Source organism: Numida meleagris, chromosome 11 (assembly GCF_002078875.1).
Source record: "Numida meleagris isolate 19003 breed g44 Domestic line chromosome 11, NumMel1.0, whole genome shotgun sequence".
NCBI lineage: Eukaryota > Metazoa > Chordata > Aves > Galliformes > Numididae > Numida > Numida meleagris.
In genome coordinates, this window is record NC_034419.1 from 9,700,344 (window position 1) to 9,727,303 (window position 26,960).

General features: G+C 42.0%; 1 protein-coding gene across 7 annotated transcripts in view; it reads left to right on the forward strand.

Annotated features, from left to right (window-relative positions):
* Positions 1-26,960, forward strand: part of CHCHD6 (coiled-coil-helix-coiled-coil-helix domain containing 6) — a 102,040-nt gene that overhangs the window by 18,728 nt on the left and 56,352 nt on the right. For 6 of the 7 annotated variants that reach the window (XR_002442655.1, XM_021409969.1, XM_021409966.1 and 3 more), the window contains 2 exons: positions 11,509-11,529; positions 16,439-16,522. Coding sequence is in view for 6 of the 7 variants with exons in the window: in XM_021409969.1 (XP_021265644.1) it covers positions 11,509-11,529; positions 16,439-16,522 (105 nt within the window). In the remaining variant the exon portion in view is untranslated. The remainder of the gene's footprint in view (positions 1-11,508; positions 11,530-16,438; positions 16,523-26,960) is intronic. The other variant, XM_021409968.1, reaches the window with a different exon arrangement.

Consider the following 26,960-nt stretch of genomic DNA (forward strand, 5'->3'; position numbering starts at 1 on the left):
GTCAGTCCTTTCCAAACAAAGGACAAGCAGGCGGTGTGAAACTTGTCAGTGGAAGGTAAAGGTCTGGGAACAAAATACTCTTTGAGACTTCGAAAATCTTGCAAAGTCAGAATGAAGAAAAAGCTAGAGGGGGGTCTTAGTTTTGCTTACCTTGTTTCACAAAGCTGAGGGAAGTGGGTTATAGACACCTTGTTTAACTTGCAGTGATGCCCTGAGGCTTGTGGATGAAGACAACCTGGAGCATGTGTCATAAAGATAGCAATCTGTGAGAGGGACCTGACAGAAGTGAGGACAGCATAAGGAAACAAGGTCTGTTTATTACCTTTTAATGGATGGAAATGAGGCCATTTATTGGTGTTATCTGCTGGCAGAAATGTTCTGCTGGGTACCTTTGTCTGGAATGCTGACCAAGATGTGCAATACATAATTGTGTTCCAGTTTCCATGTGTGCAATCCTTAGGAGTGAAATTACTCTCTTACATACAAAAGCATTGAAATCTTTTCCTGTATTGTTATGATGCAGGCCAGTTTCTGGTTGCTGACTGACAGGAGTGAGGGAGGGAGGAATATACAGCTTGTATCACAACAAATTTCCTCAGTCGCCATGTATCTGCTGCCCTTGGCTGGCAGCAATTGCACCTGTTAAGCAAGATTTCTTTGGCCTAGAGGTATGCTGTATATTTTCTTTGGCCCAAGGACCTTGTCTTAAGTCTTCACAGCTTGCTGATCTCCAAATCTTTCTATCAATCATAGGCTTGTTTTCTGTGGTACTTATCATTGATGTTTTATGTACGTTATGGATAAAATAAGTTGGCATGTGGTGGTCAGCCTGGCTTTCTTCCTCTCAGGAATGGCTGTGTTAAGCACTATACTTCCTGCAGGAACTCATATACTCACCCTGTAGAAATTTAGTCTCTTGAAACCCTCTTTCCAGAAAGCTAAATACCACTGCCCAGCTTCCAGATGTTTCTTCTGTAATCTGTGGATTACAGTGGCAATGTATGCTTATGTCTAAAGATTTTAAAGGTGGCAGAATGAATCCCGGAACAGGTGCTTGGCTTTTGGTTTTGCTTAAAGCATGCTGGAAAACCTTCCCAGAATTGCACGGAGGTAAATACTACCTTACCCACATGGAGAGGACACAGCGTGGGCACCCTGTGAGAGCACCTGGGGAAAGTGTTTGTAAATGATTCAGATGGGTTGTGTGTATTCACGAGATAATAACAAAATAAACATACATTGTGAAGCCTGGGGATGTGAAAGAAAAGTGCAGCTAAAGGAGAGAATGGCACTGCCTGGCTTTGTGTGCGTATGTAATGCTTTTGCCTCCTGTGTTTGTTGGCAGGTGTGGAAAGAGAGGATCCCAGCCTGGCAAGTCAGCTGCCAGTGTGGCTGATGATTAATTGCCCTTTTTAAATTGCAATTATGTCAGTCATGGAACCCGTGAATATTAATTCCCGATTTGCTGCTTGAAAAATTGAACAATGATGAGATGGATCCATTTTACTGATGTCTCAAAAGTGGGCTTAGTGCTACAGTTAGAAGTAATGAAAAGAAATGCCACTGTGACTACTTGCATTGTTTTGTGTCTGTCTTGCCTCTTCTTTTTCTGTGTTTCTGTTCCTTTCTTCAGAATCCTCTCAGTGCTTGCAGCAGACTTTCCACACCGATGTTCATAGGTGGCAGGCTGGCACATGGAGGGAGTTAATGCTGCAAGCAACGTTAGTTACCTGGATTTGGTTCATGGCTTTCCACCGTTGGCTGCTGCTTCAGGAGTTTCTTACAGACTTGAGGATGAAACAGGGCTTTAAAAAAGTTATTTGGCTATTGCTCCTCCATCTTTCTCTGCCTCTCAGATGCATGTAACTTTTCATTATACTCAAATCTTTTGAGGTAGTTTTGTTGTCCTCCTTAGAAGGATATTACCAGGCAAGCACTGCTGCACTGTGACTGCTTTCCGTTCTGTAATCTGCATAAAGATGTGAATTATGGAAATATTGTTTTCTTCTGTAGCTGCAGAACAGAAAAGCCCCAACCCCAGAACCCTCTGTTTAGTTCTTACTGCTTTTTCAGGATTTTAAAACTACTTTGTCTTTCTTCTAGAGGTTTTCTAAGCCTTCAGTTACAAGTGACTTTAAATGCTGTGAATTTCATTGTATGCTTCTCAGGTTGGTATCTGCTGACCTATCAAATTGACCTTTCTTTTGTAAGAAACAGATTTATACAGTGGATGTTGTACAGAAATTCAGTCTTTGCTATTTGTTGTTCTTTCAGTTGTCCATCTTGTGTGGAGGTAGAAGGTGACTGCTTCCTGAGCAATGCTCAGAATGTGGCCATTGACTATACAGCTGAAGATGGGCATGTAAATGACAGCTTATTACTTGGTGTTGGCAGAAAATAAGACTATAACTTGGTGAATGTTCTGAAATTAGTGTAGTTTTTTTCTCTAGCTGAAGCGATACTCCTTCATCCTAATATTCTTAGTGTTCTGTGTAGAAAAGACCTTGTAGGAAAGCCATGCATTCATATTTAGGAATATCATGAGTTTGTTACTTTTGACCAGTGTTTAGTGTTTAGCTTCATAAACCACTATCATTATAGTTCATTTTAGCCATTCATCAGCACAGCTACTGCCCTGCTGAATTGAAGGTGCTGTGTGATAACCCCTATAGAAGCAAGGGATTGGACTTGAAGGCTGCAGGTTCTGTGTTTGGAGTGCTAGGGAAAGCCTAGGAGACAAATGGCTGCAGCAGAAAATAGGTTAATAAAAAAAGAGGCTTTACTTAGTGTTGCCCTTACCTGGAGGAAAGACACGGGACAGACAGTTCAGCTGATATCAGTAAATACTTCTTACCACCAGGTTCAATGCTTCATTGTGACTTCTGTTCTCCTCACTTTTCAGCTCTCTAATTGCTTGTTTTCATTGGACCCTTTCCTTTTGGAAAGCTCCAAGCAGTCTTGTATTGCTACTATTGCACTTAAAGGTGGAAATGAAGCAATTCATTTAACAAAGCAAGTACATTGAATGGAAGGCTGTTTAACTACCAAGTTAGCTTCTTGTCGCTGTTCTTGTGGGTGTCATTTTCATCCTCCCCCTTTTTCCTGTGGTAAGCATACGTGGCCAGGAGTTGCAGGTTCACATCAGAAAGTAAAGGTGTTCTGGAGCAAACCACGCTCACCATCGTTGCGTCAGTGCTTTTGATTGCTAGGGTCTACTAATGGAAAATAAAACTTGAAATGGCTCTGTCTTACTGTATGAAGTAAAGAAATGACTGTAACTTGTAAGGTGACTTAAGGGAGCAAGCGATGTTGTGGAATGTTTGGGAGAAGAAGGCAGTCTGTCTGCCATTGTGTGTTCATGTCGTTTTTTTGTGTGTGGTTTTACTTTTTTCCTTTACCCAACGTGATATCAGTAAACTTTGCCCTTCTTACTTAGCAATACCAGTGCTTGTGATTTCAAGGTAAGCCCTGCTTCCTCTGGAGCTGTGGTCTGAGAGGTTCCTGCCTGTTCTCGTCCGGCAGTGTGACTGCCCACCATTTCCGTCAACATGAAGAGCTTTGTGGAGCTGAGTAATATTTTTGCAATTGAGTTTCTCTTTTAAAGACACTCTGATGCTAATGTTGATTTAATAAGGTTCTCTCATTTCTCTTTCCTTGCTTAATTTGAAACGTCTAATTTTGTGCTTCACAGTTCTGAGCACAGAATTAGCGAGGGAAGAAGAGCTGGAGGCAGGGGGAGCAGAGTGCCATGCCAGAAGTTGCCAGGGGAGATTGATTCAATAGAGTGAAAAGGTGCAAAAGGTTATATGACCATGGTACAGAGGAATGTGTTGGTGGTACTAATGAGAGGGAAAGCTTGTTCCTATAGAATGTTGTAAGGTCTCTGTAGGTGTATCACCAAACACTAAATGGAAAATGGAGCACTGGAGCATTGGTTCTTTCAGTGGATTTTCGTTTTTTTCTTACATATATGTTATGTATATATATTACATGACAGGAAAGATAATATTGTGAGATAAATATGCTTTTAAAGATTTTTATTCTAAAGGTTGTTTTGCTAAGTGCGGTGTTCACTTCCAGAAATACTGAGAGGTTATGACAGATAGTGAATTCGATCTTGCTGATTTATTTTGTCTATACCTGGATAGTTTCTCCTGCTTTAGTTTTATGCTAGTAGAAAAAGTTATTGACATCCTTGGACATCTTAATTCCTGTGTTATTCTGGAGATAAATGTAAACTTCTCGATATCACAATGCAAAAAGATTAGCTAAAATACTGTACAAACAACAGTATTAAGACAAGATTTTTCCTTTTCCTTCCTGCATTTTTAGTGTACCTTTCCTGTACCTCTTAGGAAACCACTCTTATGCAGCACTGTTGAATTCTGATTTGCCTCTTGCTTGATTTGGATGACCAATCTTCTTACAACTGGGTGGGCAGTGTAAATGAGTACAAGTTATGTTCAGCTTAGTTTTATGAAAAGCTGCCAGCATGTTTCGTTGAAAACCTCATTAAATCACAATTAAATCTATAGGAAGAAGTAGACCATCACAGTGAACACTTGATTGATGAGGTTTATAGTTTTCAGTGCTTGCAAGGGGCGTAATCAGCTCCTTGCTGCTGGGGCTCATTGAAAGCTGCAGCGGAGTCTCACCACAGAATTACTAGAAATCTGCCCAGAGCACTGGAAGCTGCCTGTGGAAGATGATCTCTGCCTGGGTTTCTTCTGTCCCATGGCCTTGGTTAGATATGTTTCCCTTTCTTGTCTCAAACTCCTGTATAATGTAGTTCTCACCCCTTTTCCTTCATGCATTGTTTTTTAGGGTGGGAGGTAATGGCTTTAAGTTGTGGCAGGGGAGTTACACGTAGGATATTAGGACAGTTTCTTCTCAGAAGAAGTGGTGAGGTGCTGGCACAGGCTGCCCAGGGAGTGGTGCAGTCACTGTCCCTGGAGGTGTTCAAGAACTGAGAGATGTGGCGCTGAGGGACGTGGTTGGTGGGCATGGATTGGGGTTGGACTTGGTGACTGTAGAGGTCTTTTCCAGCCAAAATGATTCTATGATTCTAAATAGGAGCTGAACTTACACCATCGCTTCTGGTCAATTTTGTACTGGAGTGTAAATTACCTCAGGCATCTGGCTGTAGAGTGCACTTGTTCAAGTAGGCCTGCATATGGAATGAAGTAGTAGGGCCAACAGTTGGCCCAGATTCTAAAAAAGCCTGAACCTACCTTTCAAGACTTTTTTCCCTTCCTTTCAGGGCCTTTGGTGATAAGTCTCTAGGAATATTTGTCAAATCACTTAGCAGTCTGGTTATTTCTAGTCTACTGCATTGGTCAACTTATTTGATCAATAAATCAATCAACAGGTTCTAAAAATTACTTTCATTGACTTTAGAGGTGTAGTGTACAAAAGGAGCTCACAAAGTAAATGACTATGTGCTCTAACTGTAATTAGAGGGCAAACGGTGTGTGGAGATATGTTTGTAAATAGTATCTAGCACAATAAATAGAGCAATCTGTCTTTAGGATTCTGCGATACTGTGAGCTAGACTGACTCCTTCAATTTGCAAACTCACGAAGCATGAATCTTGGCTCTGTCAGGTCATCTGAATGCTATATTTAGAGCATACAGTATTTTAAAGCTGCGTTTCAAGCTTCTTGCATTTGATCGAAAAGTCTAGGAGTAAATACTATGGTTCCATGTGGTTGCGTGTGGCATCGTGTTAGAGCTTCAGGAGCTCCAATGCGAAGGAAGCACTATAATTGTTTAAATAAAACTCCTCAAACTGCCCAACTCTTCCTGCTGCACTCGGTCTATACTCTCCTTCTTCCGACAGTAGTAATACCTGCCTTGAGCTTGATGCAGATCTCAGTAACTAACAGCTACTGCTCCTTTGTAGAAAGAAAACAGCCTCCTCCCTGACTTTTTCCAAGCTTCCTGCCTTGAGTAAGAGCGATCCTTCTAGTTCTTACAAATGTTTAGCACTTGCACAATGTGGAAAACTGCCATTTGCGAATTGTCCTCTCAAATGGAAATCAAAAATCTGCTGGCAGTGACATAGATTTGCAAGTTGCTGTTGATATAAATGTGCCCTGGAGGTTGCAATATAAAAATAAGGAATATAGTTTACAATAGCCTGAAATCCTTGTTGCTGAATGTACACTCTTCTTTTTTCTTGCGGATGATTCCATTATGAAATACTTGGATTACATTAGAACATGCAACCTTGCAGTATTTTCTCTGATTTCAGCCTTGTGGGAACCAAGTGAATATGTACCCGTGTACCAGCGTATTCACTTCTTAAAGCGTGCGGTGGGATGCAAGTGCTTTGGAAACAAGAACCAGAGTCTCTAGTGGACATTTTGTCTATAGCTCAAAACCACAACTTAATTGGCAGCCTTTTCATAACACTGACTTTGGCATAGGATGCAGGGAATGCTGCGGGCCAAGTCTGAGGTACATTTTCAGAACTGGTTATAGGGAAATGTAGTGCTTACTGCTTATCTCTCTTTAGTAATTGTGGAAATGAGAGAGATTGTGGTGAAGTCCTTCACTTCTCTTTTCTTTTTCTTTCTGGCAGTCTATTAGTATCTTTCTACATTTTTTTAACTCCGCTTTTCCTCCTTTGATAATACTTTACTTACAAGCATGACTGAATATATGTACTAGTGTGACATTTATGTTGAGTTCTCTGTAATACACTTGTTGTGGCCCTTTCTGCAAGGCTTTGGAATCCTCTTGATTTATTCTAAACCTTTATTATTCTGTCTTTCCCACGTACGTTTTGGCAAACTGAGAGGTTGGATGTTACCCTAGAAAGATACTGACCCTGTAATGCTGCATGAAGCGTGCTTTGTGTATGTCTAGGAAGAAAGAGCAGTCAAACAGGAAAATTTACAAGACCCGTAGTGGGTAAAGACATGTACTAGGGTGTCTGAAAGTCTGAGTCTCCACCTGCAGAAGGATTTGTAGAGACAAATGGGATGCATCATTGTGAGTGAAGGTTTTCAAGAATTTTCTCACTCAAGCATGTAATTAAGACAGTCTTTGCCTGTATTAAAAAGTAGCCTCAAAGTCAACTCTGTTTCTCTTAAACTGTGTAGTATTTGACAATTCTTTAAAAAAATAAAAAGAAATTAGTTTTCTAATCGTGTAGAAAGAACTTTGGATTCACTGTACTATGTTATAGCTATATTCAGTGGTTGGTGCCTATAAATACTTGTTTTGTTCAAACATGGGTAAAAATTGTGTTAGTGTTTGGGAGCAAGTGTGGATTGGGAATTCCTTCTCAGCTCACATGGTTCAACATTTTTGCTGCTTGGAGGCACATGAGTTGATGATGCAAGCTATCCTGATTCCTTACAGGACAGTGGTTGTGTTTGAAGTATATAGTATGTTTGACTTAAGAACTAATGTATTTGGTATTTAAGAACCTGGCAAGAGAAAGCTATATACCCAAATGCATGATCAGAAATGAGATTGGGATGCAAGCATGTGTAACTGATATTTTCCCCTGTCTGTACTATCCCTAGAAAGCCATATGCCACCCCTAGGCTGGCATAATGGGAGTCTGTATTAATGATTATGAGCTAGAAATAATCCAGGAGGAGTTGAGTGGCCTTTGCTTCTAGCTTTTTGAGAAAATACCTCATGGACTCAGTGGGATCTCAAATATGTTCTGGGATAGAAAATCATAATTAATAATAGAATTTCCCAGTGTCTTCTCTTGAGAGTTTTTTTCTTTTAGCTAAATTAGTCAGGGTCTTGTAGAGTCTTATGTGTAATAGGCTGAGTAGGGATTTAAGCAAGGAGGTGAAAATTTAGAGGGAGTTGTTGACTCACCTGCTGTCAGCAATAAGCATCTTGGGTGTACAGCTAGAGAGCCAACACTGTAAGATTCCTATAGACAAGCATCCAATGTCTGTTGGCAGCCTATAAAATGAAAGCTCTGTGTGTGTACGCATATAGAAGTGGTGATGGGAAAAGAGAACATGGAATGGGCTGAAGTATTAAAGCAAGCAATGAAAGCAGATGGTTTACTTTAGATTTTATAAAATAGGCTTCTCTTTATTTTGTTTTAAATGAAAACTATCAACTGTTAGTCATGCAAACCTAACTTCAGCAGTGTCATAACTATTAGAAGTGCAGTTGTCCCGTATTGTAAAAGGGCAGAGGGTTTTTCTGATGCTTCCCATCTTCATATTTATAGAATCATGTGTGCTCTCTGTGCGTTAGTTGAGCAATTTCATCACTGCCTTGTCTCAGAATTGTTTGCTGTTCAGTTGTCTCTTTCTGCTTACTCTCCCGTTACATATCTGACTTCAGTTACATTTAATATTGATACTGCTTCAATTTTCCACTGAATTAGAAGTGTTTAAGGGTATGGAGTGGGTACTGAATATTTATTCTTCAAATTCTTTATCTCCTACCATGATGGTAAAGCTTAGAGTTGGATTATTGCCTTTTGGAGAAATGACTCTTCGCTTATTCAGTGATGATGTCTGGTCATCAAGATGTTAGAATACGTGCTGCAGAGCTCTTCAGATACCGACATGAGTGCAAAAGTTGTTGCCAACAGCTGTCTTAGGTTTTGGGCACCTGCTGCCTCTCATTTCTTGCATATCCCACTCTATCTTCAACTCCTGAAGCTGGCAGTGCCCATGAAAATATTCTGTGTTCAGTTCTTAAGCAGAAGATCTCTACCAAACTGGCAGTCTGGATTCCTGAGCCTGGATGCTGTAGTTAGATTAATTATAGGGCAGTGTTAACGACCATGGCAAGGTGATGGACATCCAGGTTCAGGCTGATTCCAGTCAGGGTCCAGAGGTGTTGCCTGCCCTCAGGCCACTTCTTCGTGCATATCCCTTTGTCCAGCATCACCGACTGCAGAACCATATTTTGATTGCTAACCAGTATTTTTACATTTCTTCAGACCATGATGGACAAGAGTGATGTGTAGGTGATGTTGTGTATGGATTGGAATATTGGAATACTACTAATAATATATGGGTTAGGGTATTGGGAATTGTCTATAATGGTGAAACACTTTCGACACTGTATTCATGACTTCATTGGTATGTGGGAAAATATCCCCTGCTTGCAGATCAAGTGTTCAAATGTGAATATTTCAGATGCATTGCTTATGTTGTTCCCATATCCAACCAGAGTCTACTTGAAGTGGACTGTGTCATTTTTTTCCCTATGAACACCTTGGATAGGGGTTGCTGATTTTGCCTCAGGTCCCGTTTCAATAATAACCGTTTGCTTCTGGTACAGTCAAAGGGAATATCTTGGCTTGGTTTTGACCCCAATAATTAAGTTCAATATTTATTCAACTGTCCATTGGGTTATCTGAGTAACCCACTTGCTGTAGCGGAAGAGTACAGCAGTATTGACTGAGGGTGCTAAGTGATGGCTTGTGTCCAAGGGCAGGGATTGTAATGCTCACACCTGCAACTGGGAGCTGGAAGCGAAATTTGGTTAGGAAGCAAGGAAGCCAGATGTTAACTGTTTAAGAAATTAGTAACTTAAACTTTGAAAATACTGGTGGACACACTGCGTCTCTTATTATCAGTGATGATAAATTCAAGTCTACTAAAAGTCTTGGCACAGACTTAAGTAGTACAACTTAAACCAAGGTTTTCATTTTTGTACTTTATTATGTTTTATTTAGTCTGTGCTTCACTCCAAATGCAATTATTTTTTCCCAGCCCAGGAATATCTCCTATTGCAACAAAACCTGTTTTAAGTTTCCTCTTCCCTTTCATTGGACTACATCCATCTGTTCCTGGCGTAATAATTTTTCTTCCTCCTCAAAGGTGACAAAATTAAAGCCTTTGGCAGTACTGGCAGAATAGATGCCCTGAGGTTAGCAGCAGTGTAATTCTACTGTTGTGCATTATAGTTAATAGGGATACAACAGAGATCACATCTTAGTGAGGATTTTCTTCTTGTTCTCTTAGCAACTGTCCAGTGCTATCGAGTCAGTGCCCCGTGATTATTTTGTCATGCAAATATTTGTGCACCAGGAATGTGTCAGTCAGTGGCTCAGGTGTCCCAAGGACAACGTGCACATCCAGTAATGAGCTACTGGTGTACATGACCTACCTGCTGAAGTAATCATGCCATAAAGAGCCCTGTTCTTCCTGTCCATCTGCTGAGGATGGACAGCCTTACTCTTGCTGGAGTGTTGCTAAAACACTAAGCACATCTGTCCAGACTGTAAAAATCAGTGGGAAGAAAAATATTATTCAGATCAAGCGTTTGTCAAGATGGGTCAGTGATTGCTGGTCAGCACCTGTTGTGTGTCAGGTTGTTTGGCCAAGGACATGATGTCAGTATATCAAACCTGCCTGCAGGAAGGGGATTGCCTTCCCCTAGCTGAGCTGGAGATGTTCTATCCCACCCCTCTCAGCTGTTGTGAAGAATGAGGATGGGCAACACATGCAGCGAGTGACACATCACCCCTCATTTACCTGGAGGAGCTGCTCTGTGCCTTGAAAGTGATGGCAGATTTCATACACATATTACATTCCCGTCTGCTCCCTCTGGCACTGAACTATGACCAGGAGGAAGGTTCCTCCTGCCCTGTCAACATCTCCCAAATAAATAATCATAATAATAACAGCCAGCCTGTCTGGAGTTCCTGCTTAGTGAGAGTGCTGCTGATTGACTGGGGCCCTGAGAGGCAGGGGAGGCTTGCAGCCCTTGACAGCAAATGAGAGCTGTGGCTGCCTTGTAAATGCCTTGGCTTCAGAAGGAGGTGTTTATGTGCAGGAAACGTTTATCGTCTTGCACTTGCTTTGCTGCGGCTGGGTTACTGTGCGAGTCAAAATTAGTAATAAGTAAAAAAAAAAAAAGGCAACACTGCAGCCTGCTGGATCTGCTTGGCTTGCCAACAAGTGAAGGTGTAGGTGTAGGTGAGGGCAGTTTGGATTTGGCAAACAGGCTTGGAATGTGCACGAAGTAGTATTCGAACCCCTTTGAAGGAGGATCCCACCAGTCAACTGGCACTCTGAAGATGTCGTATAAAGATCACTCGCTATTGAGGTCAACTTATATATTCAAAACTGCCTTGGCAAAAAGATGCGTGTTCTTCCCGAGGAATTTGAAAAGTGTGGTTGTTGGTTTTCTCCTTTCAAGTACGCCCAGCATTGCCTCATCCATTGGTGCGTGTTGTGGACAAAGTTGTGCAGTGCCTTGTGTGACACCCTGACTGCTGCACAGCTGTCTGTGCTTAGCTGCTGCTCTATGGGGGCATCCTGCAGAGGTCTTCAGGGGGTTTGCTTTGTTTTTATTTTGGGGATGTGTGCTTCTGCTTTAATAGCACAGTTCCCAACAGGGGACAGCACTGCACTATTTAAGATGCTAGTCATTTTTAAGGAACTTTTCTAAACTTGTCATACTAAAAGCTATATTGTGCAGCAGCAGGCGGCCTCTATAAATCACTGATTTCTTTTTCTTCTCTTTTCCTTCCTTTTTCTCTTGCGCTCTCTTTATTCCAAGCCTGTGGATTTGGACGCCTGGGTAAGCTCTTTTTTTTTTTGTCTGGATCTTGCTTATTCCAAGTGTCATGTTGTTACTGTGCGCGTACAGATTGTTATTGCGGAGCACAGATGCAGGATTTTATTTTCTGTCATTACATTTTAAAAGGTGTTCAGCTAGAAAATTGCATATTATTTCCTCCATAAAGGTTTTCACTGGTTCCTTTTGTGTAGCTTACAGCTGCTGAAACCAAACTTGATCTGGTGATGTGTGTAGCTGGCAAAGACAGCGGCAGAAACAGGAGGAAATGAAGGTTACACCAGTGCTGCTTTTTAAGGCTGTAAGGCTGCATCTGGGGTCTAAAACAAACAAGCAGTCACCAGCCTTCAAGAGAACGAGAGGGGACAAAAAGCAAGTGATGTGGTAGGCCTTGCCTGTTTGGAATAGTGATTGCAGGCAGCTCTGCATTGTTGGTGGTATTTCTGCTGATGCAAATGGAAGTTGCGTCAATGCTTCCCCATGGTTGTTGCTCTGGTACAGCCCTCCCTGTAGAGTTCTGCTGCTTACTCAGGGGCACGATGTGTGCAGACTGCCCCTTGCTGCTTGTATTGTCCTTCAGCCCTGCTGGTCTCCTGTAGGCTTGGCCAGGAGCATGCCAGCTAGCTGATTCTGGAGGTAGTCCTGTTCTTCAGTGCATTGCTGTCAATTCCTTTGTTTACTTTTGGAGCCTTTCATAGTATTTGTTTTTCTCCCATGCCTCCTGGACTGTTTCCAGGGCTGGAAGGGACATTGGAAAGCATGAAGTATAAGAAGTTAGAGTGGTGAAGTGTGGCAGGCTGTGGTACCCAGCTCTAATGCCTGCCGTGCTACTGCAGGGATGATGGGCATCTTTGGAGGAACCTAGCGATTCCTCTCAATGAATTGCAGAACCAAGGCATCTGACAGAGACTTCGGGACCTTTCTTCATCCCTGTAGCTTGTTTCCAAGGGTTGCCTCTGACTGATTCTCTGGGTGTCATCCCACTAGTTCCTCTGTGACTGGTGAATGTGTTTTGCCAAGAAGATAAGTACTTTTGCAGTAACCTTGCCAAGTGCTCTGACTTACCTCTGAGGAAGCAGATTGAGATATGGACCTTCCCTTCTAGCTTGACTTGCCCTTTACAGAGGGGAGGCTTTTTTCCCAGTCGTCTTTTCTATGCTGTCTCCCAACAGCACTGCAGGTCTCCAGCAGCTGTGGGCTGTACTCTTGTTACGCTTGATTCCTGCTGCCGCACTCCCTGCTGTAACCTAACCCTGCCAAGAAGCCCTTTTAAAACAGATTTCCTCCCTAGTTTTAACATTTAACAAGGTGATGAGAAGGAAACTGTAATTAAAAGTAATAAAAATCTGCTGTTATTTCACAGAGGAAAACCAAAGCTGATTTGTGAATGGATGTAGCTAGAGCGAAGCCTGGCTCTACAAGACCAGGTGCACAGCGTGTTGTGCTGCGTGTTGGCTGCAGCTCAGGATGAGGCTCAGTTTCTTGCTTTGTTCAAAGAGAATGAACCAGTAATTTATTAACTCAATTACGAGACTTGTAAAATATTTCTTTTGGCCTGGCTGTCAGCTAGCAGGCCAGTGCTTGAATTCTTCAGTGGAGCCAATATGTAATGCGTAGCTCTAGAAATGTGCTGTCACAGTTTCTAAATGGGTTACTGGATAAAGGGTGGGGAGGAGGCAGGGAGTCACACACGCCTGTGCCTCTGTTCTTTGTCATGTTCCCAAGTGGCATCTAGATAACCTGAAAAACTTTGGGCTCTGAAAAGACTGCGAAGATTAAAAAGTAGGAAGAACTTGAAAGAGCCCAGAGCCAGGCCAGGTACGTGTGCGCTTGGAAGCTGTAACAGCGTGCTCATAGCTTATCTTCACTGCCCTTTTGTAGGAATTTAACGCTTTTAACTTCATTACAAAGAGTTCCTGAGCACTTCCTAAATATATCTGATGGTTTTGTGCAGAGGGAAATTTCTTGTTGCGTGTGTTCTGTTTTGCAAATATTTGTCCGTCCTGCTACTCTTCAGAATTCTGAGTACATTTGAATATTCTACAACCAGCTGCAGTCTGCCTCCCTTCCCTCTTTGTTTTGCTTTCTCATTCCTCCTTGACATGACAGTCTGCTGTGTTTGACAGTACGGTTTCTTTGATGTCATCTCCAGTCTTTGGTCATCTCTTGCATGCCACGTTCCAGCTCAGATGTCATTTCTGCAGCGTGGATGAGAAATGCAGCTTTTCAATACATGATTTTCAAACCAATGTCTTATCACGCATGTCTTCCCTCCTTCCATTCTTCATTTTTAAAGGCCTTTATGTGAAAAGTGTATCTGATGCTTTGTTTGCCACCTGCAATCTCAGTCCCCTGTGAAATTATAATCATCTCCATAGCAGCCAGTTCTGTCTGGGACATCACAGGCTTCTGACTTTAGGTAGGGAATAGGAGGCAGGACTAGAGGAGCTCTTAATAAATATCCTGTGTTCATACAGAATGTCCCTTGTTGCCTAACCCAGTTTGGAACAGTGAATACTTCAAGTGATACACACCCTGTCTGTGCCATTCATACTTCAAGCATCACTATAACGTGTACTAAAGTTTCTAGTAATAACAGCCGGGAGTAGAGGGAAACAGAAGCAACTTTCAAGCAGATATTTCACTCTGTAGAATGTTTCTCAGTGCACTTGAGCAGCTCTTTGAAACATTGAAAACATGTTTGAATTCTGAGTAAAAATTTTCACTGCAAACTCTGGTTCATCATGCAATTTAATGGTGGTAATGTGGGATTATCTGGGAAGTAGGATGGTGTGTACGCCGAGGTCTTGGCTGCCAGTGCTGTTAAATGTACTGTTTTTGTTCTCCCAGAGAAGTCTGCTACCCCAGATGAGTAGCACTGCCACATAATTCATTCACTTGGACTAAGGAGAAACTTTCTCATGTTTTATAGGATTGATCTTTTGACTGTTTTCATCCTGTATTACGCTTTACACTGAAAACAACCTCTATCTTAACCGTGCAGAGGGGACAGCATTATGTTCTCTTCTTTCATTTTCTTATATATTTTTATCCTTAAGGAAATGTGAAGCACTTCAGTAGTAATCTTATTTTATGGGTGTTAAGCAGCAAATTAGCAGGAGAATCAAGGTCCTTTGCATACCCAGCAGACCACTGTCCCTCCTTCTCTCTGTTTCGTTTCAATTGCAATTGCCTAGTCCTGTACAGAGGATGGATCTGGTTTCAAAAGGTTCATTCTAGTTCCCTTATTAAAAAAAAAAAAAAAGGAAATTCTGGCAGTTAGGAGGTGCCCATCAGTGCCCTTATTGTTGTGGAGATAGAGCTCATCTCTTGCCTGGCCTTTCCCTTGCTGGAAGTTATACAGCAGCTCTGGCTAAACTTAAGCAAGTGATTTTGCTGTTAAGCAAGAGTCTTTGAGAACAAGGGTGTGTAGATGCGAGTCTGCAGTGCTTGCGCCTTATCCTGGCCTTGTTGGCTGGGCTGACAAACATGAGAACCAGTTCGTTCGTTCTTTAAAAGCGGATCCCCAACCTCTGTTTCATGTGCTCATACTTTGCTCATCAGCCATCTCTCACTGTGTGTCTTAAAGCTTCTTCTTAGCCCTGTTTATACCACTGTAGTTCATCAGCAGGGGAGCAGAAAGAAGGAAATGCACGGCAACTTGCTTTCAGATGTAATTTTTCTCATTAACAACGGCTGTTGGCTGTAAAATGACAGGTCTGAGCCCACGGGGATGTTTCTGTCCCAGTTGCTTAATCACGTTGGACCAGCGTTTTCTGTGATTGTTCCACCATTAAAGATATGAGTAGTGCTGCCGGGATGCCGTAGGTTAGCGGGGTGTGCACTATGGTGAACTGACTGCTCGTTTAATTTTGAAAGATATTCTGTGCGGTGGTAACTTAGGAGGCCCAAGAGACCTCGGAGTGGGATGGGAGGAGAAACACAAGTGCCATTTCTTTTTGCTATTGTTGCTTTTTATTTGTAGATTTAAAAAGTTTGTCTCAATTCATCAATGCTGCATTTTCTTATGTTAGCTCAGTTTAGGAGTGGGAATGCAGCGAAGTGCTGCCAGTCGTCAAGAGCTGAAAGGCAAAAGCTGTTGCTATAAACAGTTTTATTACTTTTTAAACTGGTCATGGTTTAATTGATGACCAGGTTAGGCCTTCAGCATGCTTTTGTATACCAAACTTTGGAAGCATCACACTTCTACTTCAGAAGAAAGAGGAGGAATTCTGACCTTAATCTTCCCTCCAAATCTGCGTCGCCCAACTAGAGGAGCTCTGGGGGTGCAGCCTGGTTGTGCATGTGCAGAGAGCGTGTAACAAGCAGAACACTTAATTGTTATGGCAGTGGCTTTAACTGTGTGTATAAAGGCACGTGCATGGTCTGTGAGAATGTGTTGCTCTGTAAATGTTATAACACAGACTTGTGCTGGGTGTTTCCCTTATGACTGTAGGGATGCATTACCTCTGTGGAAGGCTTCTGGCACTCAAAGGAGAAGTGAAATGGAGGACTTGAGGCTTATTTTTAAGGTAGCGTGAGGAAAGTTGTAATAAACATCATGATTCATGTAATGTGCTTGGGTAAGGCAGAATTCAGAAAAAGACAGTAGGGAAGTCCAGACACGTTGCCTTTGTTTGATTATAGGCTTTAATGTAAAAAGGAGAAATTAAAACAAGGTAATGCGTCTGAGTGTGTTACTGACTAGTGTTTCAGACCCATGAGGATAGTCCCAAATGAGCCAGCACATGGAAAGTTTGAAGTTCCGTTGGCAGGGATCCCATGCACTAGTCCTGAGCAGTGTGGATTTTGTGAGTTCCTTCCAGTCTGCATCCCACTGTGCTTTCCATGCCCTCACATTCTTTACCTTTAATTTCTTCTTCTACTCATTCTCCTTTGTTCTTCTTCCCAGGTCATGGAGCTGCAAGGCAGGGAGGCAGAGCTGAAGCGGCAAGAGGCCTTCTATAAGGAGCAGTTGGCCCGCATTGAGAGGAAGGTAAGGCCAAGCTGTCCTTTGTCTGTGGCCTCCAGATGCTAATGGGATCGGTTGTGGATCTGAGCGGAGAAACAAGAAGCACTGTGCTGAAACCTGGGACTGTCAGCACCCTTTATCTGCCCCCACTCCTCATGTAATTAAATGATGAGAAAGCTGTACAAACAGAGCCTTTTAAAGAACTCACGTTTAGAGATAAGTGGTTTTTAACTAGATTTAAAAAAAATTCGTAGTAATTCAGACTTTCTTGATTATGGGTTTTAGGTTAAAGCTAGATTTGCTGTGTTTTTCGTTTTGTTAAAAATCCTTGTTAAATCTTTTTTTTAAAGAAATTCACAAATCTTGCTCTAAATATGAATTAAAGTTGTATTATTAATTGTTCTCTGGGGAGCCCAGCAGTTCAAAGGATGTTGCTGCAGCACACTGTTTCTTGCTGGTTAAGCCTTTGAAATGAACTTGATTTGAAGAGACGCTGTCAAGCATCTTTTAAGCCTGAAATGACCTTTGAAAATCCATTTAGGGATTTGAATCTCTCCCCTAAATGTGGGATTTGCTTCTCGGTTTAATTGTTTACCATGATGAGTTTTTAAAAATTGATGCCATAAAAATAGGAGCAGCCATGCTGTTCCTCATGAACTAATGCAGTTTTCACTTCCTGGCAAAATGAAATAATATTATAAGTAGCCTTTATTTTTTAATAAATGTGGAGAATGATGTTCTCCAGTTAGAAGCAATTAGACCTCCTGACAGGGAGTTGCATACATCCAACTCGTTCTTATGTGACTGAAAAATGCAAAGCAATGAACAAGGTGGGTCGTAAAGAGATGGAAATCAATCAGCTTTACTACCGTCATGTAGCATCATGGTGAATATGGAATGCAGGAAAATTACAGTTTATAGAAATGATAAAAAACTACTGGCACATCTATTCCCCTTCTTGTTCCTTGCTGCTGCATGATTGTCCATGCAGCAGTTTGGTTTGTTTAAGCTATTGATGGTAAAACATGCCCACGAGCAATTTCACATGATACAATTTTGCAACACTTTAATCTATACAGTTCATTAAAAAATAAACTATTAAAACTACCACTTAGTGCTGCATTCAGATTTCAAATTCTATTTCTAGATAATGGGGATTGTTCAGTGCAATTGCAAACAATCTAGCAGCTATCGTTCTAATTATCACAGTTGTCCATATGTTCATATGCAAAGGGAATTTTTGCAGTGTCTTGGTCTCATACTGTGTGCTGCCATTACGTTCTTCTCTCCAGATCTGCTCTCATGAGGCAGAAACTGCAGGGGAAATTTGGGTGTGTGTGTCCTTTATGGGCAGTGGAACGAGAAGTTTGTGACCAACCTGCACTGCTCTCTTCTTCAAGTCTTCTCTTGTATTTAGTGTCTTCCTTTTCAGATCCATGTCCCTTATAACTGGGTAACTTTTTTAAAAAGGCAATGATTTTTTTTTTTTAGTGCAGGATCTTCTTAGGGAAGTAGGTCACCTGCTCATAGCCCTCGGCAAGCTGTGGAGATGCACAAAATCTGCCTTTGAGTTCTTATGTGTAGAAAGAAAAAGTAGATTAAGAAGTGCAGGGTTTCTTTCCTTTCTTGAAACGCTGGGAAGTTTCTGACCCTTGAACACTAGCATTTTGTTCATAATAAAATGGAAGAATGCCTTCAACCGTTAGACTGGAGTGGGAGGTGGTGGGGGCTAGAAGGGAGAGGAGAGAAATGTACTTGAAACAGTGTAATAAAGCTTAATTGTATTAGTTTTGAAAAAGGTTTTCGATCTCTGTGGATAATTTTATTCCTATAATGGTTGGAAAGATGGAAAACACAGCACAGAACAATCTTTTTTATTAGCTGTTGCTTTTATATAATTCTGCTTTTATTTGTTGAATACACGCAGACCTTGACATGTATTTATTTATTTATTTATCCTTCAGTTGTGCCAAAACCTTCCAACTCGGGCTTTTATTTATGGCTACGTATAAACACGTGTAGCATACATACATTAAAAAAAACCCATAGTATAGATATATTACAAAAATAAAGTAAAACCATCAGAGGATGAGTTGGGAGAAGCTTTGAAGGAGAAGCTTCCTTTCTCTGCTGTTGCTAGGAGGGATGGCCATCTGGAGGGGGGTCACTGCTTGTTTGAAGGTGTTGGGCCGGGAGTGAGGAGATGTGGTGGCTCAGCATGGAATTAAAAAGCCAAGTTCTGTCCTTCCGGAGTCCATGTTGTCAGGATCTCCCCCTCTCCTCCCCTTTTCCGTAAGCTCAGTCTGCCTGACAGCAGAATTCAAGACGGCAAGTCCTGCAAATTTGTTTTGAAGGGATTTTTTGAACAGGTGATGGAAAGAACAGATCACCTTCCTGGTAGGATGCGAAGGGCAATTGTGTTGTTTCTGAGAAGCATGCTTCTTATACAGTACAGCAGCTACTATGTTTTCAGACAGACTGTCCTGTTTCTCCTGACAGTGGTCAGCTTACAAAGACTGTGAGGTAAGATGCAAACAGCCCCCAGCCCCCTTTAAACAAAAGAATCCCCTTGGAGAATGGCTTTGAGAAAAGCCTGCAGTGTTGTCAATCACTGACACGTGGCCTGCTGCAGAAGTTTACTTTCATTCAGTATTTTTATTTGCAGTAATGGAACTTGGGTCACTGCCAGCGTTCTCAGCCACTTTTTTGTGCTCTTGTTTAGCTCTTTGCCTCGGGATCACGTGGCGCTGTGTGCCATGGGTTAGCAATACGCTCTATAAATTCTTTTACCGGTTTCAAATAGTTCATGTCATTTAATATGCCTTATGTGAAGGGGATGAAAGGAATTCTTCATTAGTCATTCTCTGTAGATTTCTGTCCTGTTCCCTCTTTTACCTTCCCACTAAGCTGAGCAGTCCTCACCTTTTCAGCCTCTGCTTGTGTGAATGATATTTTTCCAGGTTTCTCATTCTGCTCGGTTGTCTTCGAGCCCTTTTCCCCTTGCAGTTCTGTCTTTGAGATGTATTGACCGAATTGAACTCAGTAGTTCCCCGGAACGCGGCAGATTGTGTGAATATATTATCCCTTTATTTTGTAATCTCTGAAAGAGTACTGTAATCTACTGGACAGAGCTCAGAATTGGAAGCAAAAAACTCCTCATTTTCTAATAGCTGTTTCTCTTTGGGGAGTTTGAAACAATTACTTAGTCCATCTATCTCCGTTATTCCATCTGTAAGATGGAATAGCTTATAAAGGGAGGGCAAAGTGTTGTGAAATAGTAAAGCTATACAAATGCTAAAGAGGTTTTGCATGAGATGAACTACAGGTGTACCTTATTTCAAATAGATCTTAAACTGGATTTCGCCAGACAGCTTTTTATTAAAATTTTCACAGGAAAGGGCACGTACTAAGAAATCATTTCAGTATTTTTTTCTGGGTTTTTCCCCACATCTTCTACTGAAATTCTGGAAGAAGAAAGCCTGAGTGCAGGAGTGCTTTGTCATGTTGAAGATGCATCTTGTTCAGTTTGTTGGTCCAGACTGACCGACAGCGGCTGCCCAGGGACTGAGTGCAGCATCAGGGCAAGTATATGTGATACTTGCTCCAAATGCTTTCTCAGCCTGTGGTCATTTGTGACTCAGGTGCTTCCTGAGATGTCTGTGTGTTTACTAATCCTAGATGGATCGCTATTATTTTCCACAGTCTAGTCTCATCTCGAGCAGTTCCCCACCCAGCTGTACGTTGTGTGAACTAGCGCTTCCTTCTGTGTGTTTTGAACAGAAATTTTGAACTTGTTAATCTTACTCGGTGCCCTTTCCTTATGAGACCTGGATCAGTGACAGTAAATCCTTGTCTCCTTTCATGCCCCTCGTGGCTTTGTAGATCTGTGTATTTCCTGATGCCATCTCTACTTAGGCTCAAACATCCTTGTTCCTTACTTGTTCCCTGTGGAAGACTTAGCATACTTAAATGTGAGCAGCCAGGATAATTAGAAACTTTTTCACCTCTGTTTAATTGTCCTGGAGAGATGGGAACCAGAACTGCACATGTAATGATCAATATACGTGGATGGGCCATGAATTTATGTGGCAGCCGTATGAGAACTGTCGTTTGGTTCTGTTTCTTTCTTAGGGAGTGTTGAATGCTTGATTTGCATTTCTGACTTCTGTTGAGCAAATGCCACACACTTCTGCTTCCAGCACTCAGCTCTGTGTGTGCAGATTTGAACGCATGAAGTAGCTGTCCTAGCATGGAACCAGTAATATGGTTTGTTGTTGGGAGATACTCTTCCTACTCCACCCTTTGTGTCAGGTTGTCAGGGTTTGTGGAGGGCTGTCATCTTTTTAGACCACTTATTTAAATTAAAGTTCCAATGTGTTTTATTGAACAACAGCTTTTCAAGGGATTGGGATGCTGGTGATGCTCTTAACCTTCCCCGCTTTAGTTCTAGCAGTTCATTGTAGTTGTGGGGTTCAGCCTCTTGGGTTCTTTTGATGTTTTTGTTTTGCAGTAGCTGAAGTATTTCTGTGATTGAGAAAAATGCAGGAAGTGGATCCTTTGAACTGACCACTTCTTACGTGGCCATATGTAAATGCCAGTTGTCTGCAGCTGATGGTACAGATGTTCTGTTCCAGCCTTATGTTTGCAATGTGACTGTCTAATCTCCAAAAATAGTCCAGTAATGAGACCTGGGTAAATTGGTAGAAATGGTTAAACTTTTAACTCTAACTTGTGGCAATGGTTTTACATGCCATCCATGTAATCTGGAGTTGTTTCACAAAAAGTGGGTCTTGTTTCAACTGTTACAAATGAGATTTTTTTTTTTACTGTGGAGTTTCCCTGGGTAGAGAGGATGAGAGCTGGGCCTGATAACTCTGAAACGAAAACCTTACAAGCATGCTATTTGAGAGGCTTAAGCTGATGTTGTTTCATTTCTGAATGTGTAGCTGATAAATAGGGGCAGTAGGAGATGGAGGGAGCTTGTTACAAATAGTTGGCATCCATACTGCCCAGAACTGGGATTTGTGTTAAGGATTCTGGGTATTTGTTGTCCTGACATCTCCAAATGGTAGAAACATCCTTTGAAAAAGAACGATAAGAAAGAAATGCAGTCTCTCCTATCTCTTTTCAGATACCAGGGGATTTCACTTAGCATGTTAGTTGTATACTTTCTCCCAAGTAAATATTTATTAGATTTGTTTTGCTATTTGGCCTCTTGCTTGGTTTAACCTAACAAAATTTAAGGGCAGTGTTACAATATAGAAAAACCTGGGTAGCTGTTTGAAGAAGCATAAAGCAGCGGAGAGGCTGAAGGTAATCTCAGCAGATGAAGTGAAACTCCTTGCTGTAGATTGATGTCTGTTCTTTGTTTAGATTTTCCTAAGCTGCAGTTCCCATGTTATCTTCTATTAGGTGGCAATGGACTACTGAGAGCGGTGAGTTCATTAATATGCAATGTTTTCTGCTTGTAGCTTTTCAGAGCAGGAAGTAGCAGAAGAGGTATTCATAAGCTGTAGTGTATTTATGCAAGTGGGAAAGGAATGCATTAAATAGAATTTTTTGTTAATAAAGTAGACTGCACTTCTTTCTCTGCTTAGCTTCACAAATCTTGTAATTGTGTGTGGCGTTCACCTGGTTTGGTTTGTTTAAATGAATCTTTTTGCCCTTGTACTTACCATGTAATTCATGTTTGTCGGGCATTTAGCATATGCGAAGAATGGGAGAGACATGAACTTTTATTTGTTGTTCTTATTGGCCTTGATCCTTGTTCTTGCAGCAGTCTCCCATTCTGTGGGGCGGAACAAGCCGACGTCCCTTGGCAAAGGTGGTAGGGGCTTCTGTTAAAGGGGATAAGGAATCCATTCCCTGAGCTGGGATCCTGGGATGGGTCAGTATCTGTGAGACCTAAGGACCCAAAGCTGCGTAGAGATGTTCATCTTGAACTGAGCCCTTTGCCGTCTGAGTGGGAATTAAACATTCAGTGCCCTTCTCTAAACGGGTTGATAGTTCCTGGTGGGTGTCCCTGACACCATTTATTTTCTCAATAAAATGGCCTGTAACATCTTAGGGCTGCGTGTGAGCTATTGCTGTGCGTGTAATGGCTGCTTTGTTTGCCCCGGGTCGCTGTATCGCCGGTCGCTAACTTATGGCTCTATAAAGTGCCGTGGGATACTCTGAGGGACAGCCGTGAGTGCTGAAACTAAGCAGTTCTCCAAAAATGCCTTTCCCTTTCAGAAGTAGTCCTCGTCCCCTCCTTCGTAATTAAGTTTTACAATATTTACGATTTCCATTTTTCTTTACCTAATTTGTTGAAATCTCATCCCGTGCTGCAAACCTTCCTCCTCCCCAGCCTGCTGCAGTGCTTTATGTGACTCTGCGACAGCTCTGATCCACAAAAGTGGTTTGCCTTCCAGGCCAGTGGAGCAATATAATGAAGCACCCAGTTCATCGAACTCCTGATTTCATCTTCTGAGTGCAGGAAGGTTAATCCGCAGTTTAGTTTTCTGAAATAGGCTGATAAGATCCCTCCTAATCATCCAGATCACTTCCCAGTTGCTTGGGCTGGCCACCCAAGACTGTGGTGTTCCCTTTCAGGCTCTAGCCTTGGATTTTTAGAGAAGTGAGATTCTGTCCTGTTTGTCAGTGAAGTTTCTGAGCAGCAACAAAACAACAAAACCGGAATTGCCATCTGAAGTGCTTTTGACCTCTCATCCTCCTCCTCTCTTTCAGTTACTCAGACACTACATGTCATGCTGGTGGAGGAGGAGGGGCCGCAGCATCCCCGATTCCTTCTTCCTGCTGGTACCCGTGGAGCAGCATGGGGCAGAGGCTGTGCTTCCAGCGTGGCTCTGCAGCGTCTCTGTCTGCAGGGAGACGCTGCTTCGTGCTGCCACCCACCGCCTTGCAAGCCTGCTTCAGTGCCCTGTGCTCAATTCCCCCATTTAATGGTTGTTCTGCTGAAAGCTTGTAAAGTTTAGTAGTTAATATACCTCGGTACGCCAGCTTTTAGAGATCGGATAAATTGATTGGTAATTTGATGAACTCAAAGAACATCTATAATAGGGTAAATAAAATGTGTTAGATGTCAGCGCTGCCTCTCTGCCTTCTCTGCAGCCTGTATGTTTGCTCTTCAATATGTGTTGACTGATGTACTGTACATTACATCAAATTACGAGCAGCTTCTATGCAAACAGCGGCTAAGTGTTTTCTTCCTTTTCAGTCTTTGGGATTAGTGTAGAGATGCATTTGCGGTCTGCGTGCTGAAGGGTGAACTGTCAGAGCCTTCCGGGTGATTTTGTTTCCCTGGCATTTAGAGTACCTTTGCAGAGGGAGAGAATGATGCTTATGGGCTGCTTCGTCTTGGAGGAATCCATCCTCAGGCTCGACTTGTGAAATAAATGTGGCAACGTGTGGTTTGAACTTAGTGTTTTAACACTGAATTTAGCAGCTGAATTTAGATAACAATCTGGTATCTGGTCTCATCAGTGTATCACTATGAAGACTTGTTAAAGGCAGAACAAAAAGACCTAGAATGTAATCTTGTCTCTTTGTTAGAGCTGAGCGCTGGAGTGTTTGTCCAGTCTGGTCCATAAAGAACAAAATAAGCTGTGCTTTTTGTCTTCCTTCTGAGAGCTTTTTTCATTACCTAATGTTTCTGATGCCACCCCCCTCCCCCCGCCTTTTATATTCAAAATCCAGTTTTCCCTCCATATCATTCATTTTCTTATTGCCTGATAGTTTAGAGTTCTGTTTTCTGCCTTTGTACTGTCCATAAGCAGAATGGTATTTATAAATGTGTGTACGCACAGGTACCGCTATTAGCAGTAAAGACAGTGCTACTTTCTTAGTGGAAAGCAGGACACGTGCATATATATATATAAAATTTATATATATGCACACATGCACACGTGCTTGCTCTGTCTGTCTCAGCTATTTTTTGCTGTGGTGTAGTTGTGCTGTAGCACCAAGTACATTATCCCGCTACAATAAATACCAGTGCTCCCTGTTATTTCTGTGTAATTGGCCAACCAGTGTACAATTAATTTTTGGTCCTGTTATTGCAGTATTGGCTATTTTATGAAACTGTGGAGAGCTAGCGCAGTGAATTGATTAAATATGTTGCAGACCTTAGCCTGAAGTCTGTGTGTCTGCTGGGATTTGGATGATTGAAGCTCGCCTTCCTCTTGGGATATTCCAGATTTAGACTTGGCCTTGGAAATTGTTTCACGTAGACAGAACTTCCCTGTGCATGGACTCCACGTGCATAGGACCCTGACTTTGGGGAACGTGAGATTTCTTTTAGCCTGCAGCATTCCTTCTGTGTGCAGCAGGAAAAAAGGCATCGATATTGTGTCTAAAAATAAAACCAAGGCTTAGGTCCATATTGAAAATGTCCATACGTTCTTACGTTGCCCTTACAGAACACGCTTATATCACATCATTATAAAAATATAGTTAATAATTACTCTGAAAATCAGGCAGAACATCTCAAGTTTGTGCTGAATTAAGTAGACCAGGGATTAAACTTTAAAAAGGGGCTGCCCTGCGTTTACGGTGGCTGTACTTATGGAGTGAGGGTGCTCAGTGGTTTACAGTGGATGTGTTAAATACATGTTTCATGACAGCCTAGGCTGCTTCTCTGAAGGTTTTTCCCCATCTGTCATTCATTTTAAAGAAAATTATAAATACAAAAGCTATTCCAATTTCTTAAACATATAATGCATGTTCCCAGAATGACTCAGAAGTAGCTTGTAAATAACATGTTTTAATATTCTTAAATATACGTGCACTGAGAGGCTCACTGTGAGGTCCTGAACCACTGCAAATGGTATTTGGTCTGCCTCGGTGTCCTGACCCCAGGATGCATCTGGTGAGTCGTCTGCTTGTTTTTGAGGTTGGCCGGTTTTTCAGCTGCCTATTCTGCTGCCCCCCAAATGATTCCTATCTCAGTTTACCATTAAACACCTGGTCTCTAATAGTGAGGGTTACCTGAGTCACCCATTCACTCTCTAGCTCCATTATAAGTACAAAATAATGACTTATTTTTGTCTAGTGTTTTTTTCTTAGTGAAGATAATGAATGCATCTCATGGACTTCAGTGTGGAGTCTAACCCTGATGCTTGGTTTGTCCTGTTACGTGCTCAGCAGCAGCAGCAGCAGCCAGGTGGCAGCTGCTGCAGGGAGCAGCAGCAAAGGAGAGGCAGAGCCAGGATGCTTCCTGCTGTCAGCCTGCAAGGGGCAAGAGGAGCGAGGGGGAAGTGCAGAGCTGAGATGAAACGCTAAGCCTCCGAACTGAGAAGGCTTCCAATAAGTACATTATTTCAAGAGAACAGCTAGCATTTCTTTTCCTTCCCAATTATTGCATTTCAGGTCTTAAGGAAAAAAGATGTAACTCCTTTTTTCTTCCTCCCTGTTCTTTTGAACACAAGCATTATTTTTGCTTATATAACTCCAAGCTGCAACGTTGCTGCGAGCTTGCATGCCTGGGTCAATCCAGGAGTGCCTGAATTTTTTTCCCCTAGGGATGATTTATGATGTATTGGATGCTACACAGAAATCATCTAATTTGCTCTGACACAGCAAGCCTTGAACTGGCTGGGCTGTGGTTCCTGAAATGGGGAGGACAACTCATACAGACATATGAAATGCTGTGCTGCGTGCCTGCCTGGGCATGTGTGTGAATTGAGAACTTTCAGCTGCTCTCTAGAGCCATTATTTTTTAACATTAATTTTCATAATAGCTGGTGCGTACCATAAAATTTCTTTTGGCCTCTCAGGGAATTAAGAATAATACACGAGGTCTTTCACATTCAGGTCATTCTTTCAGATAGAGCTTCCATAAGCAGTACCAAAAAGCCATTGCTTCCTGCTGGCTAATGATTCCTTTGTGTGGCACTGAGATAATATCTCTTCTTCCAGTGAGAGGCAACTCTTTGCAGCAAGAAAAAATAGTGTCCTAGCTGTTGATTTTTATGATAGGCAGCGTGTGTCCCATTGAGGAGTACAGAATTTGTCCCTCTGAGGTGCAAATAGGACAGGACTGGCGTACAGCTTTGGGTGATCGCTCTCAGTGGGGAGGGGATTTTGCTCCAGGTCTGCGGTGCTTGTGGATTTATTTCCTTTTGGTTTTTCTCCAGCCCGGATACAGTTTTGTCCCCTCTTTGCATTCCTAGTTGCATTTCCGAGCTCCAGCCACAGCCCCAGCTGAAGGCCTATGATGCCTTGTATGTTCCTGGCCAGGATGTACAGGTGAAAAACTTATACTTTGCTCACAAGCCTGAAAAGCCCACTTATAAATCCATTTCCCAAGTCTTTTCTTGTCATACCCATTATCAGCTACAGCAAGACACCCTGGATAATTACAGATGCTTATGCCTAAGTTTTTCTTTTGGAAAGCATTCTTGTATAGATTCCTCGTTTAGCTCCAACGTCAAGGTCTGTTGCTGTCTGCAGATTGTATATC